Source organism: Eptatretus burgeri, chromosome 1, assembly GCF_056783735.1.
Source record: "Eptatretus burgeri isolate ZD-2024b chromosome 1, Ebu_testis_v1, whole genome shotgun sequence".
Classification (NCBI taxonomy): Eukaryota; Metazoa; Chordata; class Myxini; order Myxiniformes; family Myxinidae; genus Eptatretus; species Eptatretus burgeri.
The window spans coordinates 110,862,498-110,883,657 of NC_140961.1; the positions used below are offsets into that span (position 1 = coordinate 110,862,498).

Here is a 21,160-nt window from a genome sequence, read left to right on the forward strand (position 1 = left end):
CCCTAAATGTTGAAGGTCAAGGTCATATGGCAGTCCAAACAAAATATTCCATCATTGAATCATTGACCAAGGGTAAGTTGTGGTCGATTGCAAATGGTAAGCCGAGGAGGCCTACCCTTGGTGATTGCTTTGTGATATAGATATCTCGTTATGTCTGCGGATTTAGAAATATGAAATTGAGAAAGAGACCAAAGGGGAAATGGGGAAAGGTTTGGATAAGAAGAAAAGAGAGTAGTAAAGGTGTGAAAAGCAACAGAAGGTAGGGAGAGCAAGATAAGAGAAGGGTAATGCAGAGGACAAAATAGAGTGGGCAAGGACAAAACACCTAAATAATGGTTACATCATCCACTGTGAGTTTAGGGGGTGAATGGCTCAATTGGGACACGAGCTGATCAATACCAATTACTTTAAAATGGTACATGCTGGTTGCTCCTCTGATGCTCAGCATTTAGAGGGTAGAGCATGGACAAAGACTGTGGGCTGGCATCCCATTGGGAGGAAGGGGGAAGATTTCTCCTTAATTGTCACTGACTGTGAAGATAAAACAATTGTCACAAAGATGGTGTTGCCAGTATCCAGAGTGTCCCAGGAAGTTATCTTCTTTCCTGCAAGGTGAGCTGCTGCGTTTGTTTGAAGACATGTCCATTGTCCACTGTTTGCTCATGTATATGTGTGTCATGTGTGATTTGTGCTGCAGCTCCTCCATGAGCCTAACACCATATAAAATAGAAAATGAACCGAAGCAGAAATGATGTAACAACAAAATGCACCTTACAATAACTAATCCATTTTATTTCATCAATTTGGCAATTTTTTTCAGAATGATAAACATTCTGGATATTTCAATGATAAACATTCTGGAGATGGATATCTGGTGTATCAGAAGACGAAGTAAAGTCACTCAAAAATAAGTTTTCAAAATCGTCAAAGCAAAATCACTCGTACAAATAACACTTAATCGTGTATTTGGTTAAATGCATTAACTTACTGTGAGATACGTCTTGGATAGGATTCTTTAGAAGTAAGAAAGTAAATAATTTTGAAAATGATTGCAAAATAAAGTATAAATAAAGGTAATGAGGTGAAAATCAACTAAGATTCTGTATATGTTGTAACTATTGCTGGGCTAGATTTTGCCAAAACAACCACAAAGTATTGCCAACGGAAGTAGCTGGGAAATGAGATAAGGAACCATATTATTTTACATATACAAGTGCTTTGCCAAATATATTAACATGGCATTGGACACCACCACTACAATTACTAATACTTTCATAGCTTGAATATCCATCCCCACCTTATTTTAGGGTTAGCCAGGGAACTTTGGCCCAAGCCTTTAATGAACCAGCCTGACATTTGACTAAACGTGATTTTGGCAAGAATTTGGAATTTGGCAAGAGTACTGGTGATCTTTATTATGATCCGCCAACAATGAGTGCTAGTAGACAGGTCCTCCAGCTCAACATCCTTCCAATGGATGACAAATACATTGATGCCTTGCCCTGGATTTGAAACCCGAGGGTGATTGTTTATAACTGGGTCGAGATTGGAACCTCGTTCAAACAGCTAAAAGGTGAGTGTCATACCTCAAGGCTATCCTGCCTGCCCTCGACCCTTACTGTGACTTTTTCTGATGAATAAAATTGCACAGTCAAAAAAAAATCTAAGTATTGCACACTTACCTTTGCAAGAACAATTCAATCCTGGGCAGAATAACTTCCGTATAAAATGTCTTGCCTTTGGCCCTGCATTCGTCAAGGAGAGAGGATATTATAATGCTGATGTATTTTGTTTGCATATAAAATAGGTCTTGTAACCAAACAGTTGTAGAAATTTCCATTTCCATTGTCACCTGACAGGATATCTATTCCAGGTCAAAGTGATTCCCAATGCAGCAAAATCACAGTATCTTTCATGCTCGTTTGTCCTGATCAGGATGGCAGGACGTCTCGATAACATAACTGACAAGAGCTGTTTGTTATATTGTAAATCTAAGGAGAATAAAAGTATATTCTGAGTGGAAGAAATTTAAGAAGAAAACTTGAGTATAATAAATCACTTGGTTCTTTTTATTTTCCCTTCGGAAATGATCGCTTTGAAGCTTCAGTAATACATTCATCACTGTTGTCATCGTCGTCGCCGTGTACGATACCCTATGCAGAGTTTTGGGGCTGCCGAAGTAGTTAGTAGGACACAGTCCTGGTTGGGTTGCCACTCTAACTCAGGAAGTCAGGGCAGGAATTTGGAATTTGGCCATGGTGCCAGCGATAGCTTCCCTACTCTTAACGAAGGAGATTATGGAATCTTTAACATCCAACAACTAAAGCCAGAAGACAGGACACCCAGTATAGCGTTCATCCGAGGGACAGCACACACATTGATGAATCACGCTGCTTATGAAACACCAGATTGACAGTTTATAGCTTTGCCGAGATTCAAACCCCAGCTCGACAGCTTGGAGGTGAGTGTGCGGACTTCCAGGCCATCCTGTCAGCCCCAGTAATACATTATGTGCACTATATTGTCAACGAAAGAAAAGAAAGGTTGCTTTTTTTAACCTCTTTTGTGGTTAGTATCTAAAATCTTGCAATGTATATATATATATATATATATATATATATATATATTTTTTTTTTTATATCCTAATTCAGGCGATCCTCAGCCACCTCACAGTCTGGGGTCTGAATGCGTTTCCTGGGTAACCTCGCTGGAGTCTGAAGCCATCATGTTTTTTGGCCTGCTCAACCATGCCTTGACTTGGAACAGGCCGCAACGATTTCTTAATGACAAAGTTTCTTTTTTCACTTTCCTCACTCAAATTATTGAATGCCTGTTTCATCATAGCTATGAATCATTGTATACATCAGTTTTGTAACTACTATAGTTTTCACATTAGGAGCTTCGAGCAATTTCATGATTTTCCATGATCGACTGTCACAGACTAATTAAAGTATATAACTGAAATATTATTTCGATTTTAGAATCGGATGTCAACCGGACTAAATAATTCATACATACACAAGAAAATGTGTCATTTCCAAAGCATTAAACTTACCTTTTTCTACTGTTTGGATAATTATATTGAGTGAACAAAAAAATTAGGAACATAACAAAATTAACCAGCTTCATTGAGAAAGATGATTTAATGCATTCACTGCTCGACCCTCGCACCCTGTCCCTCAGAGGGACTGCCTATCTACAGCGTCTGCCAGATTTGTGTCTATATTCTCAGAGGTTTCATGAGGTGTTCTTCAAGGAATCAAAGCAAATTTGGTTAAAAAAATGGATGTTTTAAAATAAAGTCATAATGTTTTCGCGGACCCTGAACCGATGTACCACGTGACACATGCACAGATGAGCAGCACAGCTTCAGCCACTTTCTGAGTGCCCATTGTCAATAGCGGTACTGCGCTAAGTCATTTTGAGTGAATCGTTCACTCAATGCGGACGCATTTGCTGTGCCACGCCATTCAGAGCGAGTGGTTCCTGCTCTGTCACCTTGAGCTAATGGTTCGTGCTCCATCACCCTGAGCGAGTTCTTCGTGCTCGATCACCCTAAGCGAGTGGTTCATGCTCCGTCACCCTCAGCGAGTGGTTGATGCTCCATCATCCAAAGCGAGTGGTTCATGCTCTGTCACCCTGAGTGAGTGTTTGGTGCTCCATCACCCTGAGTGAGTGGTTTGTGCTCCATCAACCTGAGTGAGTGCTTCTGGCTCCATCACCCTGAGTGAGTGGTTGATGCTCCATCACCCTGAGTGAGTGGTTGATGCTCCTTCATCCTAAGCGAGTGGTTCATGCTCCATCACCCTGAACGAGTGGTCCATGCTCCCTCACCCTCAGTGAGTGGTTCGTGCTCCATTACCCTGAGCAAGTTGTTGTGAAATAACACCCGATTTCCAAGCTGTTTGCTGTATTAACGTGTTGTTTTAAATTCCTTAGCCACATTTTCTTTCCACCCGTCACACAGAGTTGTTTATAAAGATTAATGTTTGTGAACATATTGCTGAAATGTCTTTATAAATGCAGCGTTGTTTTTTGGTAAAAGCTACTCAAGGTTTTTGAGTTGCTGCCGATATTGGCAAGCACGTGTGTGTGTTTCATAAAACATATCTATCTATCTCTGTCTCTGTCTCTGTCTCTGTCTCTGTCTCTGTCTGTCTCTGTCTCTGTCTCTGTCTCTGTCTCTGTCTCTGTCTCTGTCTCTCTCTGTGCAGAAGCAATGTTTGGTGAGGTGTCACTCTCCCCACATATTCTCACTCTCCCACATCGACCCCCCCCCACCCTTTCTCTCTCCCCTCCTCCTTCCTCGCTCTCCCTTGTTCATCCTCTCTGCCTCCCCTCCCCCTCTCTCCCTACACATGCCTTCCCTTTCTCTCCCTCCCTCCCCCCTCATTGTCTATGCGACGAGCAGAAGTCAGTGGTAAAAATACCATAATAGAAAAAATTGGATTTTTTTTCTTCTTGTGTTGACTGAAAGAGCTCAAACATGGGAGGTTCACAAAGGAGTTAAGGAGTGTCTTGAGTTGTTGTATGCATCTGGCGCTTAAAAGGAGAGTAAAATGAGTCACAATTTATTGATATATTCAAAATATTTGGTTGGGTAAACTTTAATAACATGGATTATATGAAGATAATTTTAGGCTTTGGAATGAAGTACAGGCTGTCCACAAAGTCTTTTTCTGATTTTAAGATTTTATTACAAACAAACCAAAAAAGATACAACTTGAAAGGCATTTGGTAGAGTGCATACCTCCACCACGCAATGCCTGATCAAGTAAAATATATCATGGCCAATAATGTATTTTTTTTTTTAAATCATGCGATACTGAACATCGTTAATGGCCACATCTCTCAATAGTGAAGAATCACTTTAGAGATGAAAAAAATTATTGTATCCGGATCTGGATCCGGATCTTCATCAAAATCTAATCAGTTCATCCTTGTCACACACTCTATCTGACCACCAAATTTCATCTGAATCCATCCACAGCTTTTTTAGATATCCTGCACACAAACAAACAAGCAAATGAAAAATCACTCAAGGAGTGACATTTAGCAAAATGGAACAGCACTCGGTCGAGCGCATACCTCCACCAGGATGAACAATTTCAATTTTATATCCCACTGATCGGTCAGATCTAAATCCGGACCATAACCAAAATGGAATCGGCTTGTTCTAGTCACCTAGCCAACTCTTCCACCTCTTTTTGTCAAAAGTCATCCACAACTTTTAGAGATAACATGCTGTGCATAGTTTTAGCCCCATCTCTCAATGGTGAAGGATCGTATCCGAAAAAATTCTCGGATCCGGATTCGAATCTTCACCAAAATTGAATCAATTAATCGTTTTCACACACTCAACTGGTCCACAAAGTTTCTGCACAATCCATACATCATCTTTTGAGAAATTGTGCTATATAAAGTTTTTGGCTCGATCTCTCAATGTTGAAGAATCACTTAAAAAAATTCTCAGATCCGGATTCGGAGTCAGATCTTCAGAAAAATCTAAGCAACTAGACCTTGTCATCGACCGAACATGTCCTCCAAGTTTAATCCCAATCCGTCCACAACGTTTTGAGATATCATGCAACATCGTTTTAGCCCTATCTCTCAATAGCGAAGAATCACTTAAAAATTAAATAACTCTCGTATCTGGATCTGGATATGGATCTTCAAAATTGAAACGATTCGTCCTTGTCACAAACACAACCTGTCTATCAAGTTTCGTGTGAAAACATCCACAACTTTTTGAGATATCATGCATTTTTGGCCCTCTCTCTCAATGATGAAGAATCACTTAAAAAAAATTCTCGTATCCGGATCCGGATCTTTACCAAAATCTAACCAATTCAATCTTATCACACACCCAACCTGTTTTTTTGAGATATCCTGCCCAGAGACAAACAAACAAACTGATATAAACAGAGGTGAAAACATAACCTCCATCTACCTTTGGTGGCAGAGTTAATGATGTGTTTTTTTGCATTTTGTCACATAATTCATAGTTTATAGTGTTCTCCAGTACACCTCAACATGTGCAACTTTCGTTGCAGCAAATCCAAGTGATAATCCACTTCAATGAATATATTGGCCAACATATTCCTCATCACACTGCTGATGCAATTGGTTATTATTGCACGAAGTGCTTCAATGTCAGCAAAGAAGCCCAGAAGTTTTGGTTTCAGACCAGGTCACTCTACACTGGATATGCTGCTTCTGCTCTCCCAACAATGGATGGAGGTCCTCAATGCCAGACAGGAAATCCGAGCCGTATCCCTGGACATATCACGTGCTTTTGACACAGTCTGGCACCCTGCCCTGCTCACCAAACTCTCTTCCCATGGTATCCAAGGCCATCTCCACTCATGGCTCGCAGACTTCCTCTCCTGTCGCAGTCAACGTGTGTCCCTAAATGAAGTTCTTTCATCCCCTCTTCCTGTGCAGGCTGGAGTTCCTCAAGGCAGCATTCTGGGCCCTGTTCTTTTTCTGGTTTTCATCAACGATCTCTGCAACTCTCTGGAAAATCCTCTCTATCTTTTTGCTGATGACTCCACCCTTTGCCGTACCATCGGTCATCCCTCGGACCGGCAAGCAGCAGCTTATTCGCTCACTGCAGATCTGGATAAAATCACAAACTGGTCCAACACATGGAACACGTCTTTCAATCCGGACAAATCTCACACTCTCACTATGTCTCTTCGAAAGGACCGTTTAGAACCCCCCCGCCCCCCAATCCACTTTCTCAACAATCCTCTGGAAGAATTCCTTTCTTTCAACCTTCTGAGTTTCACTATCTGCCATGACCTTTCCTGGGAGAGCCACATTTCAAACCTCGCCTCCAAAGCCAGTTGCTGACTGGGAATCCTCCATCGTGCAAAGTCCTTTCTCAGCCCACCTGAGCTCCTGATCATTTACAACGCTTTTGTCCGCAGCCTGATGGAGTACTGCTCTCCCCTCTGGGCTGGTGATCCTGCCTCTCACCTTTCTCAGCTTCAAGCATGTGGAAACCAAGGCATTTCAGATCATTGGCATCTCCCGCAATGAGGCTGAGTCTTTGGGCCTCTCACTCATTCAGCGCAGGTTGGTCGGTGGTCTTTCTGTCTTCTACCGTCTCCTCTCCAGCCTCGCCCCCCCTGCTCTCTCTGCGATTCGTTCCCACCACATTTCCGCAGGGCGCTCAAGGTCCGCCAACAACCCCCTTCTGGTAAAACTACCAAAATTATGAATCACTGCTCACCTTCACTCTTTCATTCCTCTTTTTTCCCACCTTTGGAATAAACTCCATCACTCTATTCAATCCCATTCTTCGCTCCAGGCCTTCAAAACAGGTGTTCACCACCACCTCTTATCATCCCCCATCTAAATCCTTGATCTTTTCTACTGCCGATAATCCACCCAAGCCCACCTCCTTCAAATTCTCTGATTTCCTTCCTGAAAGTCCTGTAATGTCCATCTTCTATTCCCAATGTTCCCCGTGCCATCCCTCTCCCTTCCACAGATCTCCCAATGTCTCTTCCTCACCGTTTTGTCCTTCCCACGCCCCTCTTGTCTCATGCCCCCCTTGCTGTGCGTTGTGTGTTAGCTCTCTCACGAGCCTCGACAAGGTATACAAAAGAAAAAAAAGGATATTTGGAAAACAATCCTTGCTATATCTTCAAAATAAGAAGTTCAAGGTATCACACTGGGAGATGAGAGGCCAAAAGACTGCCCCATCAAGTTCAAACCACCGACAGGGGAAGTTCTCAGTTCTAATGGTTGCACTTTATATGCATGAAGATGCAATCTCTTGAATACAACTTTGTTTTCTGTATTAAAATTTTGCATAGTATGGGTTTGGATAATTTGAAACAACTTTTACAAAATATTATTTTCTCTCCATGGAGTGTTTCAGTGTTTCAGAGTGGTACAGAGAGATAGACAGACAGAAAGACGGACAGCATTGGCCAAATATATATATATATATATATATATATATATATATATATATATATATATATATATATATATATATATATATATATATATATACATACATATATACATACATATACAAATACATATACATACATACATACATATTACAAACCCACACATTTGTGAGCATTTATACAACAAGAGCTTTGCTTCCTGGAATGGTCATTCATCCATTACACAGGAAATAAAAACCAGTACTACTCTAAAAGCTGGTCAGAAACATCAACCACAACTGTACTCATTAAAATAAAGTGACCACAACGGCTGAGTGAACTCCAGAATATGCTGTGTTTATGAGTTCTTGTAGGGACCAATGAGAAATTGAAAAAAATTCCAGAATGTCTGCTGAAATGTCTATTATTTACGACTGGTCCAGAAAAGTGATGGGCTTTATTAAAAAGAAATGAGAGTAATTAGACTGCGCGCAGTCGACGGGTATGCCTCCGCTCTCCCGCACAAACACTTGATTATTGACATATATGACCCTTGACCTTTATCACATCTGGCCCAAAATCTAAACACTTAATTGCCCTGTCTTACTTTACCATTTTACCAAGTTTGATGAAATTCTACAATTTGCTTCTCGAGTTATCGCGTAAACAAAAATCCAGACGGACGGACGGACGGACGGACTGACGGACAGCCCGGAAACATAATGCCTCTGGCACCCTTGGTGCGGAGGCATAAAAATTGTAAAATGTAATGAGCAAAACGACTGTTGGTCAATCTATACTAATAAAAGTTTGTGCGTGTGCATGTGCGTCCTCCATAATTCCAAAACCATGAAACCTAGCAGCCTGAAATTATGCAAGCACACGAAGGGATCTCCAAGGAAGTGTAAGAGTGAAAATTGGGTGTTTGGGATAATTAAAACACCCCTTTTGAAGATAATTAACGGCCTTATTTAATTATATCCTTCATCAATGCTCAACCTTGTTCACCTCACTGTCCCTCACCAAGGTCTTAATTCACCTTTTTTTTTTTTGGCCGACTCAATAAATGCCTCGATTTGGAACAGGCAGTAACAGTTTCTTCACAATAGTGCTTTTTTCCACTTTCCTCATTCATATTATCGAACGCTTGATCATCATACCTGTGAATTGCTGGATACATTGCAATGCTTATAAACACTCGTAGACACCAGCACTCGTAGTTTGTGACTATTTCATTTCCGCACATGCCATAACCTCTAGAATCTCTTAAACTGAGCCAAATTACAAAATTTAAACTTCTTTATTCATGTCAGCAGTCATTCTGACTACTAAAAAAAAAAAGTGTTTATTTGTTTAATTCGGAAAATGCCCAACATTCTGGGCATCTCGAGGAGGTGTTTAATATGACGGATCAGCGATTGCAAATCACGTGCCAAGCCTGCTATTCACTTATCAACCATTTTGTTGAAGTGCTTGCTTGATTATGATTTTTCATTATAGGACCCTTCTCTTCAACACAGATAGATACATATTAAACCAGAGAGTTGGTGTCAAAGCCACCCAATGCTCACCTGCTTATACATTTATTGGACTAGTCTAATAATATTTTTTTATAAAGCATTGCAGTGAAGTCTGTTCCAAATAATTTTAAAGCAATACATGTATTTGTATATTGTAATCAGTAAAAAATAGTGTGGTAGACAAAAACATGAGAAAGGAAATCACTTGCACCAAAAACTTTAACATTTTCACGCTCACGCCGGGGTATCGATATAGCTCTCTGTTCTTCGAACAGGCGAGCTAAAAATTAAACGTTTCAGTTTTTAAAGTTTCTTTAACTGTCTCGTTGGAGTGCTTGCTTGAGTGGTTAAGCCACTCAGCTCAAGCAGGCATTCTTCAAGCTTAGATGGCGATACTGTGACCCGATTCTGTGTGGGGACATCTCTGGAGTTAGGAAGGCAAAATAAATTAGGTGATTAATTACATAATTACAAAAAATAAATTAGGTGAATGATTACAAGGAGTAAAAAAAAAAATGTTGTTGTCACAAAAAATGAGTCACCATGTCACGGCAGGATAGCAAAGATTACGCACGCTCGCTCTCAGCTGTCTAATCTGAATCTGTCTAAGACCTCAACACAAACAGGAACAGACAAGATAGCAGCATCCAAGATGTAATTGAAAGCCTGGATCTTATTTTGAGCCAGGAAACCTATAATCCCAGTGGCTCAGACTCCTCATTTAGCACCTGGTGGGCCTCCAAAATGGTATCCAGAGTCTCCGCAAAGATGACTGCATCATCTGCGAAATCCACGTCAGAGATCTTGACATTCCCAAACGATGCACCGCAGCTTGAGCTCTGACATCCTCTGCAGAATCCAGTCCATACAAGCGCTGAAAAGTGTGGGGGCCAGTACACACCCCTGACGAACTCCAGTAACAACTGGAAATTAGTCGGAGATGGTACCACTACATTTCACAGCACTCTCAGTTTCAGAGTAGAGTTCAGACATCAGATTGATCAATTTTGGTCGCACCCCATGAAGACCAAGAATCCTCCAGAGGGCATCCCGATTCACTGAATTAAACGCTTTGCAGAGATCAACATAGGCTGCAAGCAGCCCCTGCCGAAACTCTCGTCTGCATTTGGTGAGGACCTGAAGAGGAAGGATACGGTCAATCGTTAACCACTTTGGTGTAAACCCTGACTATTCTGGACACTGGTGCTCAAGCAGATGGTGGCAAACCCAATCAAGAATTATCCGAGCAAAGACCTTGCCTGTTACTGCAAGCAGTGTCATCCCTCGGTAATTGTTGCAGTCCTGGTGATCACCCTTCCCTCTCCAGAGAGAGACAACAAGGCCCCTCTTCCAGTCAGTTGGGATGATGCCTGTGTTCCAGGCAGAGCACAGAACTGCATGCAATGACACGAGTGCAGCATTTCCACCAGCCGAGAGAAGCTCAGCATGGATGCCACAGATCCCTGGAGCTTTACCCCATTTCAACCGGCTCACCACAGCCTGTGTTTCTACAAACGAAGGTGAATCAAAGTTGATTGGAGGGTCAGCAATAGGAATAGTAATACCTCTGACATCCAAATTGACAACTGGTGGAACAAATCAGCCTGGTACAGCCGCTCAAAGTAACCAGCCCAGCGGGCCTTCACTTCAGACTACTCTGTCAAGAGCCCACCACCCTCTGCTCTCACTGCAGTACACTGAGGGATGGACTTGAAGGAATGCAATGTGCGAATTCCACTGTAAGCAGCATGATAATCACTTGACCACAAGTGATGCTCTACCCCCTCACAGATTCCTCGGACATAAGCCTCCTTGTCCACCCTTAGTGCACGTACAGTTTTACACCTCAGCTCCCTGAACAGCTCAGCTCTGGCATTCAGCCTGGCCCTGCGACTCTGGTCAATGGTATCCAGTGTCCCTTGCGAGACAAAATTATTCTTCACCCAGCACCTGCACCCCCCAAACCCCACTCGGCCTGTTCACAAACTCCTCAGCCACCCTCTCACCCTTGAACTTAGCAACATACAGCTTTGGCTGGGATGGTACCATTCTCCCAGATTTATGCTTCAATTTCAGGAGTTGCTCCAACAAGCCTGTGGTCCGTATTGAGGAACTGAGCATTCAGTAGACCCTGTAGTTCTGGATCATCCTCCAGTGACCATCATTGAGCACATGTCCATCTCCTTTGCCACACCACCCGCATTGGAAGACCAAGTTCAGCAATGAGCCTGTGGGTGCTGACACCATGAACTGGCCACCCTTAGTCCATGACTTTTGCAAAGTCAAGGAACTTAGTGCTATTCTGGTTCACAGTTCCAGACCCATGGGGACCAATACATGTCTCATAACCATCCCTATCAGTTCCAGTCGATGCATTGAAATCCCCCAAGACTAGAAGAGTGTCTCGCTTTGGGCACTGATCAACCACAGACTCGAGCATGGCATAGAATGTGTCCTTCACGGTGAGATCATCAGATCATTTGCCTCAGTCGAAGCATATACACAGAGCAGGGAAATGACACCCAAAGAGCGATGAATCCTTCGTCTCATAATACGCTCGTTGACCGGTGTTACCTCAATTATCTTTGGAGTCAGATTATTGGACACAGTTACAGCCACTCCTTGGGCATGGTAACCATCAGAGTGACCAGACCAATAGTAGGTGTAATCACCCGCCATGATCTTGCTGCAATCTGGGCTCCGAACCACAGAAAGTGCTGCAACACCGATGTGCAAACGCTTGAGCTCAGATAATAACAGAGACAGCTGATCATCCTCTCATCAGGATAGGTCATTCCAGGCACCCACCCAATGGAACTGCCTCAGGTTAACCCAGGAGGCCGCCGTCTGGTGGACGACACCTCAGCACCACCCTGACACACACAATCGCAATCTGACCTGGGAATGTTACCCCGTGGTTTTCCTCCTATCGTCAAAGAGTGGGGGTCGCGAAGGCTTTGCCCCAATCCTGTCATCCGGTGAGCTGCCTTGTCGAGGGCAGCTGCACAGGAGGTTCTCTCATGGGGTGGGTTTTCAGATTTCTTTGTGCTTTTAGTACATTTTGCAGAATTAAGGGTTTTACGGTGGCCAGAGTGCAAATCCTGCCACCAACCTCCTTATAAAAAGTCACCCAACTGCATGATGACGTCCACAAACACAGTTGTGCACTAGATATGGATGGCCATTGGCTCACAAGGAGCCCATCCGTCCTTTGCTCATGGCACAAATACTGTTCAAAAATGTTAACACCATACTCATGGTGGCCTGCATGTTCAAATAGTTCAGTGTTATTTTGAAAAAGCTCATATTGTGAGTTTTGCAGCATCGCACAAATACAGTTCCATACAGGTAAGCCATACCTGGTCTGCAAAACTGGGTGGGGATAAAAAAAAATGCACTAATTCTATTTATCACCAACTTAAATTCTCCTGAACATATATTTGAATTGGCGAAAGTCTTTCAAAGGGTCACAAGGTTTGTTGCTCTCCGGTCGCAGGCAGGTTGTTGGCCTCTTTGCTTTTGCTGTATCTCTTCCTGTTTTGCTCTCTCTACTCTCAAAGCCCTCTGCTGCTCCCCAGCAACTCGAGGATGCACAGATTTTTTCAGTTACCCCCATCCTGGTTAAACTTCCAAAATCCAGGCCGATTCAATCTCATGTCATTCCCCATCTTTGTCCAAAATGTTTTTCAATGTCCTTGACTTTGTCTACACAAACCTTATTACTTGCAGATTATATATTTTGTTACTCACCTCCACCCTCTCCTTATTTCCTGTCCATGCATTCCCTTTCTTATTGTTAAAATGAGTTGCCTTACAAGGAACTTCAATGCAGGGGGCGATTTGGCCAATCAACCCTGCACAATGGTTGTTTGTCCATACTCTGTCCTTTTTATACTGAGCATCAAGGAACTAAACAGCATGTATCATTTTTAAGGTCTTTAGAATGACTTGCGCAGATTTCGAACCGCCGACCTCCCAGACTCAGTGCAGACGCTCTTACCATTATAGTACCGAGTCTGGTTAAAATATCATCAAAACTAGAAGGGCACTCGGAAGAGCGCATAACTCCACCACGCCATGTCTGATCCAGTGCAACATATTGGGCCCAATACATTTTTGAAATATCATGCCATATATCATTTTTGGCCCTATCTCCCAATGGTGAAGAATCACTATAAAAGTTAAAACTCTCAGATCTGGATTTTCACCAAAATCAAATCAGTTTGTCCTTTTCACACACCCAACCCACCCACCAAATTTCATCCGAATCCATCCACAACTTTTTGAGAAATCATGCACACAAACAAACACATAGACAGACAAACACTCAGATGTCCTTGGTAGTCAGTAATATGTGTATGTATGTATGCATATATATATATATATATATATATATATATATATATATATATATATATATATATATATATATATATGTGGATGTGTGGGGTGTTTATATATATATATATATATATATATATATATATATATATATATATATATATATATATATATATATATATATATATATATATATATATATGTGTGCATGTGTATGTATTGTTATGTCTGGCTTGCTTCTTTGGACGAGGGTGCAGTAATTGGTCTTTATTTTGATTAAACAAACAGACAGACAGGGTTGAAAACATAACCTCCTTAAACAGACAGACAGTGATGAAAACAATAAAAAAAAATGACTATTTACAGCTCAGTTTGGATTCAAATCCAGGCAAGACAGCTCAGTGGTGAGTGCTGTTTCGGTTAAACTAACCCTAATCCTTAACCTAACCCCAACGTATCCTGCTAGTCTGTTGTCACACCTATCACTTTATACTCTGTATCACTTCACTTTTTCACGAGCCTCGATCTATAGAAAACAAAAGTCCACTGTACACAGATATTGTTAGCATTTGGATTCTACTTTTGATGCAAAATGAAGTACTGTCCGTCAAATTTTCAATTTGGGGTCAAAGCACAATATATGAGCGTTTCAACTTTTACAGATACATTTTGTTATACTGTACTTGTAACTATATTTGGTTAATTGACAAAAAAAAAAATACTTCATTAGTTTTGAAGGTACTATCCAGCTTTGGAGACATTTCTCACATACAAGTTGAAATTTTCAGAAGAGGTTGATGTATAATTTAATTATTTAAAGACGTGTATGTAGCCAGTAACGTAAGTCATTCCTCATAGTCTTGGTTGGTACAAATGTCTTGCAAGTAAAGTTCTCTTTCATGCAGATGTCCTTGGCAGACAGTGATCACCATATTATGCAGCCAATTATCTTTAAATTTCAAAAGGCTTGTTTTCCTTTACCAGATATTTTGTAATTATACACAATTCCACACACTCTGAACACACTTCATGCCGAAATTGCTGCCGTCTTGATTTTCAGCAATAACTTTAAAGCAGGAAATTTGATTATGCCCTTTGGTTATCAACACAATATATACAGACAAAACCACTTTAAAAAAATATAAATCTACATCCATTTTGCTTAATTTTTAGCTCACCTGGAACGTAGTTCCAAGGAGCTTATGCGATGGCACGTCGTCCGTCCGTTATTCAGTCCGTCCATCGACAAACATTTGTAATTTATTCTCAGAAACTGGACACATGATTTTGATGAAACTTGACCACAACTTTCATCACCCTGTACGTACCAAAGTTTGGTCATGGCATTAAAAAAATTGTGGTCCAAGGTGGTCTATGGGGGGTTGCCACCTACAATAGGTATTTGCTTTCTTCTCAGAAACTACACACACAATTCCGATGAAATTTGACCACAACCTTCATCACCCGTGATGTCCCAAAGTTTGTTCACGACTTAAAAAATAAATAAATAAATAAATCGGGGTCTCATGTGGCTATTAGGACATAAAGGAGAGACCATAAACAGTTTGTACAATGGAATAATATTTACATTTCACAGGTAACAACGAACCATTTCCACATCACTACTGCTAAAATTGTTACATTTGGCTCAACTACATTTGATAAAAATTGTTACAACAGTAGAGCATTCATTTCGCAGAAGTGCAGAACATCAGCAGAAGAAGCAGGGAAGCATAGGAAAGTTGCAGCATTTTTATTTATTTTAATATCTACAGCTTTACAAAGACTGCAACCATCGGAGTGCAGTGTCTGTGATCTGCTCATACCTGCCAGAACACCAAAAGTTCTCTGCGTTTTCCGTACATAATAAATTCACCAGCTTTCATACGAGGAATAATTATATAATAATGTCCTCTTGATTAACCAAGATGTTTAAGGTACATTTCTTATTTTGAAAACACAAAGTGAAAATGCTGCAATCAACTGCTGATGATGTGAAGTGCACCGTATTTTAAACAAATTTGAAAATAAAAAAATCCATCTGGTGTCCTTGCTCTGTATATACTGTATATGCAATAAGTACATGCTTCTCAATGACTCAATGAGCCTTGCAGAATATTAATAACTCCACAACCCCTGCCCACCCCCACCCCCACTCTCCAAAACCCTCATGACTGCAAGTATATTTTTAATGCCGAAAAACTTCCCAGGAACACCAAAAGTTTCTTCATAAAATTTCCACTCATTCCACTTAGTAGTTTCAGATAATATACAACACACACACACACACACACACACACACACACACACACACACACACACACACACACACACACACACACACACACACACACACACACACACACACACACACACACACACCAGTTAGTACTCCATTTACACTCATTCTATTTACGTTTTTTGTCTTAACGCCTTAAAAAGGAACTGAACAATTTTCCATTTATGCCTCATAATTTTCAAGTTTATTTTTTTCACGTGGGGAAAAAAAATTAAATTCCCTGCCAGCGCACAAGGGGAATGGAGATATGATGTACAGTACAACACTTCTCTCGCTCTCAGTCATGCTCACTCTGCACTGTACTTGTGAGAGGTATCATCTGATGTTCATTGATCGTATTTTTGTGCCAAACTAAAGCAACAAGCCTTCAACAAGCAAGGAAACGTCATCCTCCTCATCGTCTCAGTAACCACACTACCCCCATCCACACCACTCAGGCTTAACGCTTTATGTTCACTATAAGGGTAAGTGCAAATACTTACTTGCGTCATCTGTTTTGGAGTACGTGCCGTTTTTTATCTTTGAATTGCCCCCCATTTTCTCGAACATGATCACCTCCCCCATCATTCTTCCCATCATTCCCCTTTCGTTCCTTTGCTTGCCTGTAATAAATTTATGAAAGTGTTGATACGTGTTTTGATTTATCCTGATTGTGGTTGGTCCGAGATAGCATTCCCTCGGAGCAATTTGTCCGAGTTTCAAGTTGTAATGGTCGCCTACATAACGTGACATGCAGTATTGGTTCACTCGGCCAAGTAATTAACTGATGCGTAGTCGCCGGCATGGTTCCCCATCTGCCACGTTTAATTCGCCGGCACAGTATACAGACTCTGGGCACGAAGATCCAAACCCGAGTTAAAGATTGCAGACGGCGTCCATGGTCTCTCAGGACAGGCCGCTCTCTTGGAATAATCCAGAGGCGACATCTGTAACAATGTCAGGATAGCATATCGGTATTCACACTCGCCTCTAAGCTGATTACCCTGGGTTTGAATCTCGGCCCAGCTATAAACTTATAAACTGTCATCCTGGTGTTTCACAGTAGGGCGTTTCATCAATGTGTGTGTTTCCACTCGAATGGATGTTTAACTAGGCATCCTGCCTGCCGGTATTAGTTGGCAGACGTTAAAGATCCCACAGTGTCCTTCGTGAAGAGGAGGTGACCTATCGCCGGTACCATGGCCAAGTTCAAAATTCCTCCACCTAACTACTGCTGGGAATTTTTTTAAGGCTCCTCTGGCTAAACAGTTGCATAGGCTCTGCCTATTAGGCATGAGCCAACAGTGCTACAGGCTCCTGCATCTCCAGAGGATTGTACTGCAGCCAATACCAGGAGGAGTATTTAATTATCAATTTTTTTGGACCGGTGCATGCCGGAGAGGACCCTCTCTGAATAAAACAGAGTAAAGTTTCACATTTGTTTGGAAATAACTGGAAAAATTAACAAAATAAATTATTTTGAGAAATCGCAGTTAACTACGAGAATAAGTAATTTGTACAAACAACTAAAAAAAAAAATTGAATCTTGGTTTAAGACTTCTTGTTTTATTTATTCTCCTGATGCCAAAAGGCACATAAAGCTGCTGAGGCAGTTTCATTGGCTTGGGGTAACAATCCTGGACAGCTCGCCACACTGGCGCAGGAAACTCGACTGAGGATGCAGGAAGTTGGAATTTGTTCAAGGTGTCAGCGATAGCTCACCTACTCTTCACAGACACACTAGGATCGTTAACATTCACCAACTAACGGTGTCAGATCGAATGCCCACTTTAACGTCCATCAGAACAACAGGTGACAGCACCCATATTGATGCCTCACCCAGCCTGCGAAACACCACGATGACAGTTTATAGCTGGGCCAAGATTCACACCCAGGCGAGTGTGACTAACTCTCGGTTATTCTGCCAGCCAGCTTAGCAGTTAAGGTGGCTGACTTGGGACCTAAGGGTCCTGAGTTTGAGTCCCTGTCGGTAATTGAATTAATACCATGTGGAGTTGACTCAACCTGTCATCCTTCGGAGGTTGGCGAAATGGATACCAGTGTACTGAGGTAATAACCATTCGGGGTAACCTGTGTCAGACTGGCAACCTGTACAGGACTGTACTCCTTGCCAATTAAACTGCCTCAGCAGCGCTATGTACCTTTACAGCATGAAACGAATCCATCCATCCATCCATCCATCAGGACCACACTCTGTGCAGAGCACCGGTACTGCCGAAGCAGTCTCCTGTGCTATTGGGCACAACACTGGATGGGTCACCACTCCGACACAGGATACTCGAATGGCTCAATCATCCCAGCAAGCTGGTACTCATTTGCCAACCTCAGAAGGATGACAGGCTGAGTCAACCCCACCTGGCATTAATTCAACAGCTGAACATGATTTTAAGTCAGGACCCGAGGGTCCCAAGCCTACCATCCCGACCATTTAGGCAACACCAGGCATACAAAATTAATGGTAATATATTATTATTATTATTGTTATTATTATGATTATTCTGCCAGCCCTGTTTTATTACTTGCAATATTTTAACTTGTACTTTCATTTTTTAAACTGGTAAATCTGTGTCAGCGCAAGAATTAATCTGGGATGTCTGCAGGAATGTGTGGAGTAAGAAATATCAGATAATTATGTCGCTACATGTAACAGTTTGGCTCTATAACGATGTGTTACAGCGGAGCAAGTCGAAATATATCGAGCGTTGAATGCAGTAGAACACCACGTACCAACCTGCGATGGAGTCTTTCCCAAGCAAAGCACATCAGGATTAGAAGAAGTACCAAGACGATGAGGAGAAAACCAAGCACAATCAGAACACTCATCTTCTCACTTGCTATCTCCCATTCAGAAACTTGCAAATACCTGCAGGAATAAGTAGCAAACAGTGAATTACGTAATATATGGAACATACGGAACATTTGTGCTTCCCATTCCCTTCTGGAATCATCAGGGTTCCAGTGACCTGTTGTGTACATTACCATACCTGGAGTGCTGCTGAATCATCCCCAGAACAATGCAGGAAGTTAGTACTTGGCCGTGGTCCTACCACATAACGGCCTACTGCAAATGAGAGATCATCGAACGCTCGGAGACAGGACAGCGAGCTTAACTTGCCATCAAAAGAATGGAATAGTCGTTGATGCAGCACTATCCCTGTGAAGCGCGACGATGAGTTTATAGTCAGGTTGGGAATTTAACCCAAGTGACAGCTCAGAGGTGAAGCACACCACCTCCATACGCTAAGGTGTCATCCCACTGTAATTTGTATTTCATATTTAATTTATATTAATTTGTGGGCCATCTGTGTACAGTACTACATCTACAGGGAGGTCATGGAATTGAGAATAAAAAAAAAGTGAGAAAAGGAAGTGAGAAAAGGAAGTGAAATGGGGGAGAATTGGCAAGATGGGGCGGACGGTGCCAAAAGGAAAAACAGGTTGAGAAGAGTGGAAAAGGATCGATCTCGAGGACATAATATACATGAGATCGAGGAAAAACGAGGTGTTCAAAGTATGTGTACGTAGTATGTCGACCGATCATGTGACAACGAATACACATACAGGACTCTAGAATCGTTTCACCATTGTGGGACCAGGAAGTACGTGGCAAACCAGCCACTACCACATGGGTCCTGATGTACAAGACGTGTCTGCCAAACACCATATGATCATATCAGTGGTCTACAAGAAGGGGTGCAGGGGGAACCAGGGGGAAGTACAACTAAATGAAGGAGAAAACCTCGAGCTATGTAAATACTTACAACACGACGTCGATGCTGTCTCTGGGCCCGATTGTCACATTTCAAGAGAAGAAAGAAGAGCAACATCACAACTATACCATAGGAGATCAGACGGTCGGACAGTATACGTTGGAAAACAATCCATCGGCACGACGACCATGCGGTGAGTGATAAGTTCAGTAATAATGACCATTTTTGTGAATGGTAAACAGTAACTGACCTGTACACACGAACTTGCAGTCGTGTCGTCTTCCTGTCCGCAGGACTTAGCTGAGTACAGCGAGTGCTCCGAGGTCCGAGTCCTTCCGAGGCACACGCGGTGCCGGACGAGGAAATGCATCATTTGTCGTCCAGTTTCTGGTCGGAGTCCCGCCCGCCGTTTCCTGCCGTGGGATCGCAGGCGATTGACCGGAAAAACAGCTTGCAGCGAATATGCAGATAACTCAACGAGTGCTACATACTACATAATATATATATATATATACATTATATATATATATATATATATATATATATATATATATATATATATATATATACATACATATATCTCGCGCATAATGATGACATAATGGTTAGCTCATGTGCACACATTAAAGCCTTTATCATTGTGATCTTCCTTTTCAATTAAAAAGTAACCTAATTACACTTGATAGTAATGGTTGACCAAAAGTTGCAATGTGTACAGTTACTTAACATACGAATTATAGTGCGAGATATTTAATAATGACAAATTAAAAAAAAAATAATACTGAACTCGAACTCAACACTGACTTTCACAACAAGGACCAACATTCGCGAACTAGTGAGGAAATTAGTTCGATTGTGACGTAATGATTTGATCGTCCACGCCAACATGCGATCTGAAGACATGAAACTGTTGTCCTGGAACTTCATGTTGTTGGTGTTGCCTCGTGGGATGCCATCCTCAGCATAGTATGTTGAGCCCACTGTCCTGTATCTTTCCCCCCCCAAAGGTGACATCCAACCCCTGCTGTTGAGGAGAGGGCATATTGAGCCGGCTGTCCTTTCGCCAAGCACTCGCTTGTGCATGGATTTTAAAGATCCCCCTGTGGACAGGCCATTGCACGCTGACATCCGATCAAAATTCCAAATTTTCTCAAATCTTTCTTCAACATGGACAAAGCCAGCTGACTGTAGTTCCAATTCCATTGAGAAATTTAAACATGGCTTCAGAATAGTGGTTACCATCAGGTGTGTGTGTGTGTATATATATATATATATATATATATATATATATATATATATATATATATATATATATATATATATATATATATATATATATATATATATATATATTGTTGTGGTTACCAGATTCGTAAAACACCA

General features: G+C 41.6%; 1 protein-coding gene and 1 long non-coding RNA gene across 4 annotated transcripts in view; one reads left to right on the forward strand and one right to left on the reverse strand.

Annotated features, from left to right (window-relative positions):
• Positions 1-18,930, reverse strand: part of LOC147035177 (receptor-type tyrosine-protein phosphatase O-like) — a 103,893-nt gene extending 84,963 nt beyond the window's left edge. For 2 of the 3 annotated variants that reach the window (XM_085894939.1, XM_085894932.1), the window contains exons 1-2: positions 18,799-18,924; positions 1,683-1,745 (exon numbers count right to left, since the gene is read on the reverse strand). In XM_085894939.1, coding sequence (XP_085751065.1) covers positions 1,683-1,745; positions 18,799-18,890 — 155 coding nt within the window. In that variant the 5' untranslated portion in view covers positions 18,891-18,924. Of the gene's footprint in view, positions 1-1,682; positions 1,746-18,794 lie in introns of all 3 variants that reach the window. The other variant, XM_085894947.1, reaches the window with a different exon arrangement.
• LOC147035178 (uncharacterized) overlaps positions 1-20,209 on the forward strand; it is a 47,908-nt gene extending 27,699 nt beyond the window's left edge. Inside the window, exons 2-3 of the long non-coding RNA XR_015061605.1 lie at positions 18,744-19,970; positions 20,071-20,209. This is a non-coding gene — a long non-coding RNA (uncharacterized LOC147035178). The remainder of the gene's footprint in view (positions 1-18,743; positions 19,971-20,070) is intronic.
• Positions 20,210-21,160: the final 951 nt, after the last annotated feature.